Source organism: Ursus arctos, unplaced genomic scaffold (genome assembly GCF_023065955.2).
Source record: "Ursus arctos isolate Adak ecotype North America unplaced genomic scaffold, UrsArc2.0 scaffold_5, whole genome shotgun sequence".
Classification (NCBI taxonomy): Eukaryota; Metazoa; Chordata; class Mammalia; order Carnivora; family Ursidae; genus Ursus; species Ursus arctos.
Window position 1 is genome coordinate 26,027,151 of NW_026623067.1, and position 15,791 is coordinate 26,042,941.

General features: G+C 41.7%; 1 protein-coding gene across 4 annotated transcripts in view; it reads left to right on the forward strand.

The window, feature by feature from the left end:
• GRAMD2B (GRAM domain containing 2B) overlaps window positions 1-15,791 on the forward strand; it is a 105,085-nt gene that overhangs the window by 24,267 nt on the left and 65,027 nt on the right. The window contains exon 1 of one of the 4 annotated variants that reach the window (XM_044387357.3): window positions 14,213-14,448. The exons of 2 other annotated variants lie outside the window; for them this stretch is intronic. In XM_044387357.3, coding sequence (XP_044243292.2) covers window positions 14,385-14,448 — 64 coding nt within the window. In that variant the 5' untranslated portion in view covers window positions 14,213-14,384. Of the gene's footprint in view, window positions 1-14,212; window positions 14,449-15,791 lie in introns of those variants that run through there. One more of the 4 variants, XM_026507863.4, reaches the window with a different exon arrangement.

Here is a 15,791-nt window from a genome sequence, read left to right on the forward strand (position 1 = left end):
CCATAGACCTAGTTTCCTTATCTCCAAGCAAGACTGATGAGCTTCTCTCTCAGGTCCCTTTGAATCTTTTAATCGCTTCGGAACTCAATGTGTCACCTCCTGTGACATCACCAGAGACAGTACAAAAAGAGCAAGCTTTGGAAGAAAACCAGTGAGTAACAGCTATGTGACATTAGGAGAGGTGTGTACCTTTTCTGAATCTTAGTTTCCTTCATTGATACAATGAGATAATCTTCATAAAGTTGTTGTAGAGGTTCAGTAATTTAGACTCAGTGCCTGGCACATAGGGGGCACTCGGTTAAATTTAGTCTCTACTTCCCCCTTCCTTTTTCTTTAATTGCATAAAGATCTCAGTTCTTGAACTCTCTTAACCCTTAGATGAGGGACTTGGATGTGCAGCTGGCTACACCCCTTGGAGGGAGATTAAAAAATAAAAGATAGGATATTTGAGGTTCTCAAATGTTTTCCAAAATATCTGCAAGGTTTTCATTTACAGTGCATCCATTTTATATTAAAACATTTGTCCTTCTCTTGATCTCTTTCATTATACAACTTAACTACCTTAGTGAACAGTCACATGATAAACTGGAAACCAAGAGGTGAAGACGTGTACTATTTATAAGCCATGATTCATATGGCCTAGGAAGCTTTCAACATTCCTTAAGTCACGCAAAAGTGCATAGTTAAAAGGATGAAAAACTTTATAATGTTACACACTGAAATAAACGCGAATGGAAGTGGGTAATAAAGTCTTATCTAAAAACACCTGCCAGAATTTGAAGTTTTATTATCAAAGATTAAATAAAGATAGAGATCATGAGGCATAGCCACAGAAAAGAATAGACAGATACCATGTTGATAGCCAAGAGAAAAAAAGAGTATATAAGCAGATGTTTTATTTCTTCTTTCATTAACTCAGAACACTTTTTTTTTAACCAGCGCTGGCTCGAGATTTGAGACTTTTCCTCCCTTTTTACTTCTTTTTAATTAAGGTTTAACTTACATATATTAAAGTACACCAATCTCAAGTGTACATTCAGTTAATTTTTACATATGTATACACCTATGTAACCATCTCCCAGATCAATATATAGAACATTTCCAGCACCCCTGAATGTTCCCTACCCCCTTTTCAGATACCAAAAGGTAACGTCTATCCACGCTTTTAAATACAGTACTGTAACAAAAAGAGGCAATGATCAATGAAAAAGTAAAGTAATTTGTGTCTTCTGGTATGTGCTAGAGTTTTTCATTGCAAAGACTACTCGTGGGCAGTGTAGTAACCAAGAGATACTCAAGGCTCTAAGGAATTCACTCACTGGATAATAAACTGAAAACCACAGCCTGGGACGTTCTTACTCTGAAAGAGTCAAATGACCCATTTCTTTCTTCTGGAGGAAAATGATTAAAGAAATCATTGGGAGAATTAAGCCAGACTGCAAACTCCATGTCAATATGAATGACTCATAAATGACTGAAATTCTGCTTGGTGGTTATAGCCAAGCCAAGATAGGTAATAACCATGAGTCAGTTAGGACCAAACTCTTGATTGGATCATGAAGCCATCATTGTGTACAGCGATGCCTCTGATTTGACATCAATGGAGCATGAACTTTGAGTTGTTTTCTAACTGTGATAATTTGACATTCTTGCATACATTTCTTTTTTGCAATACACTTCTTTTCCAAATTTTTATTTAAATCCTAGTTAGTTAACATACAGTGCAATATTGCTTTCAGGAATAGAATTCAGTGGTTCATCACTTACATTTAAAACCCAGGGCTCATCCTAAGTGACCTCCTTACTACCCATCACTCATTTAACCCATCCTCCCGCCCATCTCCCCTCTAGCATCCCTCAGTTTGTTCTCTGTCGTTTAGAGTCTCTTACGGTTTGTTTCCGTCACGCCTTTTTTCATTTCCCCCCCGCCCAAATGTTCACCTGTTTTGTTTTTTAAGTTCCACATATGAGTGAAATAATATGGTATTTGTCTTTCTCCGATGGACTTATTTCACTTGGCATAATACACTCTAGCTGTATTCACATCATTGCAAACGGCAAGATTTCATTCTTTTTGCTGGCTGAGTAACAGTCCACTGTACATATATACCACATCTGCTTTCTCCATCAGCCGATGGACATTTAGGCTCTTTTCATAGTCTGGTTATTGTTGATGATGCTGCTATAACCATCAGAATGCACGTACCCCTTCAAATCCATATTGTTTGTGTCTTTTGGGTAAATACCTAGTGGTACAATTGCAGGAACATAGGGTAGTTCTACTTTTAACTTCTTGAGGAAGCTCCATACTGTTTTTCAGAATGGCTGCACCAGTTTGCATTCCCACGAACACTGCAAGAGGGCTCCCCTTTCTCTGCATCCTCGCCAACACCTGTTGTTTGTGTTGTTAATTTTAGCCATTCTGAGAGTGGTGAGGGGGTATCTCCCGGTGGGTTTGATTTGTATTTCCCTGATGATGAGTGATGCTGAGGATCGTTTCATGTGTCTGTTGGCCTTCTGCATGTCTTCTTTGGAAAAATGTCTATCATATCTTCTGCCCATTTCTTAGCTGGATTATTTGTTTTTTGGGTGTTGAATTTGATATGTTTTTTATAGATTTTGGATACTAACCCTTTATTAGATACGTCATTTGAAAATATCTTCTCCCATTCCATTGGTTGCCTGTTAGCTTTGTTTTCTTTGCTGTGCAGAAGCTTTTTATCTTGATGAAGTCCCAATAGTTCATTTTTGCTTTTGTTTTCCTTGCCTCCGGTGACGTGTTAGTAAGAAGTCGCTACGGCCAAGGTCAAATAGGTTGCTGCCTGTGTTCTCCTCTAGGATTTTTATGGTTTCCTGTCTCAAATTTAGGTCTTTCATCCACTTTGAATTTATTTTTGTGTATGGTGTAAGAAAGTGGTCCAGTTTCATTCCTCTGCATGTTGCTGTCCAGTTTCCCCAACACCATTTGTTGAAGAGACTGTCTTTCTTCCACTGGATATTCTTTCCTGCTTTGTCGGAGATTAGTTGGCCATAGAGTTGTGGGTTAATTTCTGGGTTTTCTATTCTGTTCCATTGATCTGTGTCTGTTTTTGAGCTAGTACCATACTGTCTTGATCACTACAGCTTCCAAATGTGGCTGGAATCTGGAATAGTGATGACTCCAGCTTTGCTTCCCCCCCCCTCCCCACCTCCCACTCAGGATTGCTTTGGCTATTCAGGGCCTTCAGTGGTGTCATACAAATTTTTGGATTGTTTATTCTAGGGCTGCAAAAAAATGCTGGTGGTACTTTGACAGGGATTGCATTAAATGTGTAGATTGCTTTGGTTGTATAGACGTTTTAACAATGTTTGTTCTTCCATCCCATGAGCATGGAATGCTTTTCCATTTCTTTGTGTCCTCTTCGATTTCTTTCATAAATGTTCCATAGTTTTCAGTGTACAGATCTTTTACCTCTTTGGGTAGGTTTATTCCTAGGTATCTTAGGGGTTTTGGTGCAATTGTAAATGGGGTCAATTCCTTCATTTCTTTTTCTGCTGCTTCATTATTGTAGAATAGAAATGCAACAGATTTCTGTACATTGAGTTTATATCCTGCGACTTTGCTGAATTCACATATAAGTTCTAGAAATTTTTTGGAGGAGTCTTTTAGGTTTTCTACAGAGTATCATGTCATTCACAAATAGTGAGCGTTTGACTTCTTCCTTGCAATTTGGATGCCCCTTATTTCTTTTTGTTGTCTGATTGCTGAGGCTAAGACTTCCAGTAGTCTGTTAAATAACAATGGTAAGAGTGGACATCCCTCTCTTGTTCCTGATCTTGGAGGAAAAGCTCTGTTTTTCCCCACTGAGGATAATATTAGCTCTGGGTCTTTTCTATATGGCCTTTATGATGTTGAGGTAAGTTCCATCTATCCCTACTTTGTTGAGGCCAAGAAGGCATGCTGTATTTTGTTAAATGCTTCTTTTTTTTTTTTTCATCTACGGAGAGGATTATATGGTCCTTATCCTTTCTTTTATTAATGTGGTGTATCCTGTTAACTGATTTGTGAATATTGAACCACCTGTGCAACCCATACATAAATCCCACTTGACTGTATTGAATAATTCTTTTAACGTGTTGTTGGATTCAATTGGCTAGTATCTTGTTGAGAATTTTTGCACCCATGTTCATCAGGGATATTGACCAGTAATTCTCCTTTTTAGTGGGGGCTTTGTCTGGTTTTGGAATCGAGGTAATGCTGGACTCATAGAAGGACTTTGGATGTTTTCCTTCCATTTCTATTTTTTGGAACAGTTTGAGAAGAATAGGTATTAACTTTTTTTTAAGTGTCTGGTAGAATTCCCCTGGGAGACCATCTGGCTCTGGACTTCTGTTTTTTGGGATATATTTAATTACGGATTCACTTTCTTTGCTGGTTAGGGGTCTGTTCAAATTTCTTCCTGTTTCAGCTTTGGTAGTCTGTAGGTTTCTAGGAATTTGTCCGTTTCTTCCAGATTGCACAGTTTGCCGGCATATAATTTTTCATAGTATTCTCTTATAATTGTATCTATTTCTGTGCTGTTGGTTGTGATCACTCCTCTTTCATTCATGATTTTATTTAGTTGGATGCTTTCTCTTTTCTTTTTGGAAAGTCTGGCCAGGGGTTTATAGATTTTATTAATTCTTTCAAAGAACTAGCTCTTAGTTTCATTGATCTGTTCTTTTTTTTTTTTTAAGATTTTATTTATTTATTTGAAAGAGTGAGCGAAAGAGAGAACATGAGCGGGGGAAGGACCAGAGGGAGAAGCAGAGGGCGAGGGAGAAGCAGACTCCTCAGTGAGCAGGGAGCCCAACATGGGGCTTGATCCCGGGACTCTGGGATCATGATCTGAGCTGAATGAAGGCTGACGTCTAACCGACTGGGCCACCCTGGCGCCCCACCATTGATCTGTTCCACTGATTTGTTTTTTGTTTTTTAATTTCTATATTGTTTATTTCTCCTCTAATCTTTATTATTTCCCTTCTTCTGCTGGCCTTAGGCTTTATTTGCTTTTGCTTTTCCTTTTCTAGCTCCCTTAGGTATAAGGGTAGGCTGTGTATTTGCGACTTCTCTTGTTCCTTGAGGTAGACCTGTATTGGTATATACTTCCCTCTTAGGACCACCTGTGCCGCATCCCAAAGGTTTTGGACTGTTATGCTTTCATTTTCACTGGCTCCTGTTTACTTTTTATTTCTTCTTTAATATCCTGGTTAACCCATTTGTTATTTAGTAGGATGTTCTTTAACCGCCAAGTATTTGTGGTCTTTCCAAATTTTTTCTTGTGTTTGACTTCAAGTTTCATAGCATTGTGGTCTGAAAATATTTTTTGCAACACATTTGTTCTGGTAACTTTGAGGTCACTTAGTAGAAGTTGGGACTACAATGAGTGACAGAGGGTACTCGACTGGGCAGCAAGGCAATCAGATCCAAGAGTTTGGTTCATGCTTAATCTAAACACCTGAGCTAATACAATATTTTAATTTGGTCAAACTATAGATGGACGGTCAATAAGTGTTCCAAACAGGGACACCTTTAACAGGGGACCCTACTATAAATACACCATAATAGTGGGACTAAATCAGGACTCTCCAGGCAAATGAGAATGTACCATTGCCCTAGCTATCACAAGCCTCCATAAGCCTCAGAGTTCATATTGATCACCTCTTAATTCCAATGACTTCTTTACCATTAAACTAAAGCTCTTATGGTGGCAAAGACATTTGAGAGAGGAAAAAACCCAGGGCACACGAGAGATTACAGAGGAGATCTAGCCAGGTAAACATATCAATGTCACTGATCTAAGGATGGAGTCTTAGCTTCTGATACAAGGATATCAGCTTGAAGAGGGTTGAGGACTCAGGGGAGAATAGATACTACACCTTCGACAGCTTTAGTAATGCCTTCTCGCATATGACATAACACTCCACACGCTGTGGGTTGTCATTAAATAATCAGGGCTGATGATCTAAGGGAAAGCAGTAGCCTCCATTTGTTAAAATATTATTCTGGTCAATAATAACATGATGATGATAATCAATAGTTTAAATGAACTGAGTGTTTACTAGGTACCTGGCATACTTTACTAATTCCTTTACATACATTAGCTTTCTAAATTTCCCAGTGTTCTATAACATCGATACTACTGCTATTCCCGTTCTTCACCCCAGATGAGGAAATGGAGGTTTACAGGAGGTAAGCCAGGTGTCCAAGGTGGTTAAGTACACTTGAGGACTCTTAGATCAGTCAGGATCTCAATCACTTGACCTCACCTCATCCCTGCTCCTCCCCTCCCGGGACTTTTTTGCTGCAGGACAATTCCCTGAAGGAGCTCCAATAAGGGGGTTTGTTTACTGAAAGGACACCATGGACAATCCCTCAGACAGGAGGGGCAGAAGAGAAAATACTGTAGGACTGCATGAGCAGTGCATCTGAGAGGCCAGGAATCAAGACCACTACCACCAGCTCTCACCTCCTGTTTCTTTGTAGTATCTACTCCTAATTTATACATTTTCTCAAAATCTGGAGGCTTGGGATTCTAGAGGACCAAGCATTTCCAATGTCTGTATCCCTCTCTAATGTGTGTTTTACTAAAGAGCTTATTGTTTATTTTTTTGATAAAAAAGAAAGATGAACTTTTGTTTCTTGGACTACTACTAAAAATAGAAAATAGATTCTGATTTTAATCAGCCTGGGATCATAACACAGAGGGAAACAGTCTGTTTTCACCTGGTGGGCTTTTAAAGGTAGAAGTCCATACAAAGAAGCAGAAAGCTCTACAGGAAGGCGGTAAATGCACTTAGTTTCCCAAGTGAACAGATTTGACTAATTACTCTCGCCTCATGAAATGTATTTAAGTGTCATTTCACAATAGGTACTTCCAACATTTCTGTGTAAAAAAGTTTTTCCCCCTTCACTCCTTTAGTCTCTGTAAGACAGACGGTCATACAGCTGTAACCATGAAGTCTAGAGCCCTTCCCTTGAGGCCAGCCTTCTCTTACTTCAATGCTGTATTCCATTAATAGATGCACATTCCAACACAAAGCCCAGTGCCTGGACTAGAGCCCAGTTCTGACTTCCAGCCTAGAACCTTCTCAACAAGTTGTGCGGATATGTAAGGGGGCTAGGTGGGGAGTGGGTATGACTTGTGTGTGACCCAATACAGAAGAACGTGAAGCATCCCATGGCCATCCCCTGCCCCTTTCACCATGGGACACCCAAGTGTCTGGTTGTGATATACTAATGTGATAGGTTTTGACTCAAGTTCTTGGTATGTATATTTTGTAAATAACCATTTACTGAACTCTTTCCCAGTGGACTATGAACTCACTTATAGCGCATAGGTGCTTATTTATTTTTACATCTCCATCACGCAGAATATAGCTTGGTACATGAAAGGCACCAAAAAAATATTGGTAGGAAGTAAAGAAGGAAGGAAGGAAAGAAAAAAGGAAGGAAGGAAGGAAGGAAGGAAGGAAGGAAGGAAGGAAGGAAGGGCACGATTTACCTCAAATGAAGGGTCTATTTATAACATTCAAACAAAAGCAAAGTAAAACTGTGGTTACTTGAGGGAAATAGAAAAACTTTCTTATTTGCCTGAGGTGTTTTCTGCATTCGCTCCTCCCTGTTCCTCTTTTGCTATCTTTTTTGTTAAATGATTCTTAAAAAGGAATAATATTAGAAAACAAATTGGAAGAAAGGATAACAAAATTCTAACAGGAATTGTCAGAAAGGAATAATAACATGAAAGTATGTAAAAAGGAATGAAAATTTTAAAAAACAATAAAAAGTATGCAATAACGAAAAAAATGTAACATGCAGAAACTCCTTGAATAATTAAAGCAGTATTAACTGCTTCCAAACTGTGTATTAATTGCACCGTGCAGAATGCATCGTCAGAACATCTCACAGGGAGGAAAAGAGAGCACGCAAAACCAAGGCGCAAGGAAAGAGAAGGGCCACCCCTCCTAAGCATGGCATGATCATTAGTTCCCAAAACAAGGAAAGGAAGTTGCTGTATGAATGTTTCTCCAAGAAAAATGAAAGATTCCCTAACTTTAAATCACTGCCTGTGGATGATAAACAGTGATTCTTGGACTTACTTTGGAGCCAGACCATCTGGGAGTCTTGGGACCTCTCTGACCCGTTTGAAACACTTGCAGTCAACTAGCAGACAAGTGATCAGTAGCATGAACTACTTTTCTGTTTTTAGTTGGGGGGTTGAGGTGGGAGGAATTTGAGTTAAATTTCGTTTTTTCATTCACTCTCTTTTTTCCCTGCAAATTGCAAAAAAGGAAAGAAAGAAAGGGAAAAAGAAAGACCAATGCTACTGAACAATAGAACATCTCAGGTCACCTAGAGTTCCAGAAGATCATGGTTGAGCAACATTGGTTCAAACAACCACGCTATGATTCCTTCATTCATTACACACACATTTACTGAGCATCTAATAGGAACCAGGTACTGTGGATAGAGTGGCAGACACAACACACAAGTCCATTGTTTTGGGGAACATTCCAAACTTCTGGGAGAGGACAGATAATAAACAAACGGACAGAGAAGGTAATATCTCTATGAGACCATCTCCCACCAACCTCCTCTTCCCTCCTTTTACTCCAGGCACAGTAGAGAACAAGGGCCTCCCTGCTGTCCCTAGAATGGGCTGAGCTCAGACTTGCCTTGACACCTTTACCCATGTTCTCCCCACTGGCTGCCAAGCTTTGTACCCAGACTTCACATGGCTCCCTCCTTCCCCTCCTTCCAATCTGACACATCACCTCTCAAAGAGGCTTGCCTGGACTTCCTGTGTATAATAGACCTCCCTCCTCTCCACCGTTTTCTTTTTTATTTCGTTTGTATCTCCCATCTGTTGAAATGGTGTTCTTCATGTGCTTACATTTCTCGTTTTCAGTTCCTCCACTAGAATGCAAGACCCACGGGCACTATGGGTCTTGCCTGTATTGTTCACTTGTATACCTCATGTGTTTAGAACATCGCTGCTAGAAGTGTCCATTTATCCACATCCACATGGACAAAGCATCTAAAGTCAGAGGGTCTCATCTATTATCCGCACTGTGGTAGCTGGTCTCCAGAGACAGTCCCCAGGGAACTGCACTCCTGCTATTCACACCTTGAATGTGGGCTGGCCCTGTGGCACACCCTTGACCATGAGAAAGCAGCAGAGGTGAAGCTGCCTGACATCCAAGGTTATCCCATAAAAAGCCTTGCAGATTCCCCCTTAGCATTATAGAACACACACTCTAGAGGAAGCCAGCCACCAAGTAAGAAGTTTAAGTATACTGAGATGGCCATATTGTAAGGAAGCCCAAGCTAGCCGTGTGGTAGGCCATGGAGGGAGACAAAATGCTCAGCTAGTCCCCACCTGCTCCAGCCATCCCAGCTGAAACACGAGACGTGGGAGCACATCTGTAGCTCAACTGAGTCTTCAGATGGTGCTGCAGCCCTGGGCACCATCTGACAGCGACTGCATGAGAGACCCCTAGTGAGTACCATGCAGTGAGAGCCCCATCTGCCCCCCCCCCGTACCATGAGCAGAAATAATAAATGATTGTTTTAAGCCACAAGCTTTGAGGTACTTAGTTATGCAGAAATAGATAACTACAAAGTGCAGCCACCCAAGAAAGCTCTAGATTCCAACATTTCCTTCACCAGCAACATTATAGGTGTGTAAGCGTCCCTGAGCTTTCCCTCACGCACTCTCTCCAGTAAGGCGTCTCTGCCATTAACGAACTTTGTGTTTGCCTTGTTCACTCTCCTGCACCCCTACAATCACCCAGTGGAAGTCAGGAAAGCTGAATCTTCATCCTCAGGGGATCGCTATCATCTTGGCCAAGTCCCTATACCCTCTGAAGCTCAGGTTCTTCTCTGAAAAATAACTGTAGATTTCATTTTCCAATTTTGTTTAGTGTGTGGCAGGCAACCTTCTCCCCCTCCCTGAAATAGAACCCAGTACAGAACACAAATACGTGAGAGAGATATAGTGGAAGTGGTCTAGCAGAGGCAGGAGAGGCTGTATGTCTGAGTGGTGGTAAGAGGGAGGCTGACGTCAGAAGACCTACGTTCAAATGCCAGCTCTTCCACTCTCTAGTTCAAACCATCCAGCTGACTCCCCCAGAACCTGGTGTGAAAACCACAATACTGGGTGGTCTCAGAGGCCTCCTTACGTCACATGTGATCTGTGACATTAACCATGCAGAAAATAGACATCTACTTTAAAACTTTGGGATTGATTTTAATGTATTATTTATGGGGCATCATGTATTTTAATTTTTAAATAATATCACACTGGAAAAGTTTTTTATTGCTTCTGCTTTCTCACAGAACCAGACTTCCACTAATGTGTGCCAACCACCACCTGTCCCTACACCACTAAGCCCTTACCACCTTGGCCATTTCTCTAAATACGGGTGCTAAGCTTGGTTGGTGCTTCATCCCTAGAGAGAGGAAAAGAATACTTCAGATTTCCCCATCTGCAGTTTAACCTGACTTGGGAAATACTGGTTTACAACCATTCTATGTGTTTTTTTTTAAATATTATTTTCAAAAGCCTACAGAGTAGGAGATTCCATGCCCTATTATAGATTCCCACTGCGATGTTTAATGGCTATACTCATCAGGAAATTGTCCTTCATCTCAGTAAAGGTCCCCTTCACATAATGCTTCTCAACTTTCATTCTTAAAACTTGTTTTAGAAGTCTTAAAATCAAATTCTTCAGTGTCCCCATATGTCTCACTTCTGAACTCTGTGTTTTCCCATTTTCTCCTTCGGATATTTAACTTCAGTTGAAAACAGGAATGGTCTCATGAGTACTCATGAAATTCTTTGACTTAGGACACTGACACATTGAATATTATGCATCGTTAAATGATTACAGGTTACACCTCGTTAAGAGCATCAAGCACCTTCTTAAACACGTCATCAGACAACAGGCACAAAATCCCAGGCATGCGATGACACCTGATGTGTACCTATACTGGCTAATAAGTACATAGCCTGCCACGTGTTATAAATTAGGTAATCACTTGACCATACATTGCACCATTATCTTCACTCAAATCTCCAAGCTCATGTTTGAACTCTGCCCCTGAGACTATGGGCAGATGTACAGTGTATCTGATCACTGTGAAAAAGAGACCAACTTTGATCGATATTCCAAGCTGTTAAGTAGAAGTCTCCTACCTCCTGAAAGGTGATGGATTAGGCATTTTCTACTGGATCTGGTTCGGTAACTGGAAAGAGTAACAGCTAGAACTCCTCTTTGATATTAGGAACAAGAAATGATGTTCCCAGAGGCTAGAAGGAAGAAAAGTAAAGGGTCTTTTGTTAGAGAAAATCAAAGAGCTCCCCAAAATATATTGTAGACATAATCCCACATCTCAATTTTGTCATACTACAGTGAAATCCCCTAATGTTGGCCGCTGCAGCCTTTTAAATATTGCATTCCATTTTACTGTATAATAGCCCCATGAATAAACAAATTAGGAAGCAGTTTGACAATGTCTTTTAAATGCAGGCAAATGTCACCAAGTAAAATAATACAGTTTACTTGCTCCTTTTTTTTTAAGATTTTATTTATTTATTTGACAGAGAGAGAAAGCACAAGCAGGGGGAACAGCAGGCAGAGGGAGAGGGAGAAGCAGACTCCCCGCTGAGTGGGGAGTCCAATGTGGGGCTCGATCCCAGAACCCTGAGATCATGACCTCTGCTAAAGGCAGACGCTTACCTGACTGAGTCACCCAGTGCCCTTACTTGCTCCTTTCTAATTCCTCCCCACTGTAGGAAAGGACTCTGTGCTATTTTCTTCACCTGCCCCTACACCCATCCTCCTCTCCTCCTTTCTCACTTAAGACCACATTATTTCACACACTACAGAAAAGTTCCAGGGCACTCATTAATTGAGCTGTAAGCCCATGCTGAGGAAGTTTTGAATACTTGTCCTTATTCATGCATCCAAAGGGGTCTGACTGAGGTTTCTCAAAAGGTTAAACACGTAACTACCATCTGACCAGCAATTCCACTCCTAGGTATTTACCCAAAAGAATTCAAAGAGGGGGTCAGACATTTGTACATCAATGTTCACAACAGCATTATTCACAAGAACCACTGGGTAGAAACAGCCCAAGTATTCATCAACAAGTGAACAGATCAACAAATGTGGAATATACATACAATGGAATATTATTCAGCCATAAAAAAGAATGAAGTTCTGAGATATGCTACAGCTTGGATGGACCTTGAAAACATTATATGTAGTGATACAAGCCAGACACAGCAGGAAAAATATTATAGGACTGTATTTGCATGAAGTATCCAGAACAGACAAATTCATAGACGCACAAAGTAGAATAGAGGTTACCAGGGACAGGGAAGAGGGGAGGAGGGATTATTGTTGAATGGATATGGAGTTGATATTGGGTATGACAAAAGTTTTGGGCATAGGTGTGGTAATTGTTACGCATATTGTGATTACATTTAATGCCACTGAATTGTACACCTAAAGAAGGCTAAAATGATAAATACTATGTCATGTATATTTTATTGCAAGAAAAAAGAAAAAACTTGGGGGCAAAAACTGAGCTCTCCTTTGAGCTGTAGCAGGTGCTGTTAGGAAGATACCCGACATTTAGGGAAAGAGTCACTACCCGGAATTTACGAGCATGTTCATCTGTTTTGTTTCTTAAATTTCACATATGCATGAAATCATATGATATTTGTCTTTCTCTGACTCATTTTGCTTAGCATAATACCCTCCAGTTCCATCCATGTCACTGCAAATGGCAAGATTCCATTCTTTCTGATGGCTAGGTAACATTCCCGTGTGTGTGTGTGTGTGTGTGTGTGTGTGTGTGTGTGTATACCACATCTTCTTTACCCATTCATCTGTTGATGGAGATCTGGGCTCTTTCCATACTTTAGCTATTGTGGACATTGCTGCTATAAACATTGGGGTGCATGTACCCCAATAAATAAAAATTTAAAAAAATAGGGAAGAGAGAGCACAATCTATCAGGCCAACTCTCATGGAATTTACATATTTTTTTTACTTTTATTTTTCAAGTGTCAAGAGAATCGATTTTGGAGCAAGCAGGCTACAAAAAGATGCTTTTGTTCTCTTTGGAAGGGACTTGATCCCCCAAATATTTGCAATTATCTGAAAGGGTAGTTGTTTTCTTTTACACACACCATATATACATATGCATACGTACATGTAAACACTACCGTTCGGTAGTCTTAGTAATTATTCTGAAACCTAAAATCAATTTTACAAGAAAAATGAAGGACTTACAGCCCCAGACAGAGCAGAGAGTTACTGGTTTTTTCCCCAGCCAAGTCATGAGCTACTGTTGACCCTTGTCATTGCTTTAAAGTAAATTTGGGCTTCCAATAAGGAGGTTTTACACCACTCTTACTCTCAACTACTTTGTAGAAAAGTAGAAAACCACCAACACATACTCTACTTGGGATAATCAGGGCACGTTTGGAATAGTACCTGGAACACGGTAGCTCTCAAAAATCTATGAGATAAATGATGCTTGAAATGCAAAACTTCAGACGGACTCACCACGTCCAAACCTCACCAAAAAGCTTGCAGAAGAGGCATTCAGTTTACTGGGCGGGGGCGCAGTCCCTGCGGACTTGCTAAGGAGGTTTTGATGAATGCCTCCCCACCCCCACCCCCACCCCGCCCGGGGAAGGGTTAACCCGACAACCACTAGACACAACCACGTCTCACTACCTTTGTCACTGAACTGACGTGTTGTTGAAGCCCCGACGGAGCAGTCCCCAGTGAGGCAACATCCTGTTTGAATAATTTAGGCCGGGACCCAGGCCAGCCCATACAGCGCATCTGTGCGGGAGAGCGCCTCGCTCCGTCGCAACCATTTCCTGGAGCTGCAGCGGGCCGCCCTTTTCCCAAACCCCAGGGTTACACAGCCGGGGAGGGAACCAGCCCCACTTACCAGGAGGCTAAATATACGGAGCCTAGTCAGGCAACTGTTTCACCTGCCTGGCCAATTAGCTTCCTCGGCCCCGGCGGACTAGTTCAACAGGTTTGCTTGCGCGCCGCCCGGGCCTCCCGGGTTGGGGCAGGAGGCTGTCACTTGGCTTCGACCCTCCCCTTCCCTCCCCAGCTCGCACGCCGGCGCCGACCAATCGCGGCCGGCCGGACGTGTCCAGGTTGGCGGCCCCGCCGCGCCGCGCGGGCCTGGATGCGCCGGGCGCCTGAACGCGCGGGGAGGGCGCGGGGAAGGCGCGGTTCGCAGGGCCTGCGCCCGGGTCGCTGGCAGACGCGAGGGGACGCCTGAAGGTGCCCTCCGCACGCGGCCCCGATGACCGAACTACAGCAAGATGTGGAAGACACGAAGCCTGCCAAAGTGCTCGCGAAGAGAGAGGGCAAAGTTGGCTCAGCCCAGTGAGTATGCTCTGCGGGGACCCAGCCCCGGCGGCCGGAGCGCGCTGCCCAAACGTCTCTGCCCGGGACCGGTTTGGAGTGGAACTTGACCGTGGATAGACCGCCCCGTGGCTTGAATTCTTTCGGTGGCGCCCGGTCTCTCTCTCTCTTTTTTCTCCCTCCGATGCTGTGTTAGAGAAAAAGGCAGGGCAGCGTTTCAGGAATGTATTGCAGCTTGCAGTCTGGTGGGGATGTGAAGGGTTGGAGCCGAAAGCACGAGTGGAGGGTTCCCATTCCCTAGGGAGGTGTGGGGCAAGCGTTCAGATCTCGAAGCCAGGTCAGGAAACAGCGCAACGTTTATTTCTGTTGCCCTACTTCTTCGTGACGTGTGTGAAGATGAAGTTGCCTCATAGGTGTCATCTGGTCTTTACCTTCACGGTGATGTGTGTTTCGTCATTTGATTCAGAGCTTGAGGGTGTCCTTCTCCCATCGCCTTCACTATTTCCCCTAAAGAAAGGGGAAAAGCAGTGGAAAAATGAAATATGATTATCTTTTCCCTCAAAGACTGACTTTGCTTGGGAACTTGACACAAACTTGTTAAACACTTTTTTTTTTTTTTTGAGAGAGAGAGATGGTGTAGGAGTAGGGTGGGGGGAGCACAACAAATATATTAAAATATAAAGCACTTCAAATATTGGGTTGTGACTATCCTCTTAAAAGATTCATGTTTATAATAGGATTTGCACATTGTTGGGCCTATAAAGTCTTCTGGTTTCAGAAACTGAAAACTGAAATATTTGGATCACAAGGATTAGCTTCCTATAATAAAACTAATTTATCTTCCCCTGTACTACTTTTTTTTTAATCCAAAAGTATTATTTCCACGATTGTTATTCCCAAACATTCTTCTTTGAAAAAGGAATCTTTCAGTATTCGCTTCTTTTCTATATCACTGTAACTTTAAGTGGTACTAAGATAAATACATAAATTGTTAAGATGAATAAATAAGCCCATTTTTTTTTGGTACCAACCTGTTGGGGGTACCTAAAAAATAGTTAAAATTCTATCTCCTTCATTATTTCAGCATTTACTCATTTTTTTATACCACGGCCTGTTTCCACATAAAGACTTGGGTTTATAAAAGCATCTTCCATCTGTGTATCAGAGTTTGGGCTGAAGTTTTGGAAGAAGAATAGCTTTTATTAGCTGCTTTGATTTGTTATTTCAAAGGCTTTGGTCATATTCTCTTCCAGTGTCTGCTTTCCTTGGCTACCCTTTCTTCTGCCCCTCCAGCTTTGTCAACTTAAGCTGATACTCCTTCCTCTTCGGTGATAGATAACAGATGATAGAGGGGAAAAAAAATC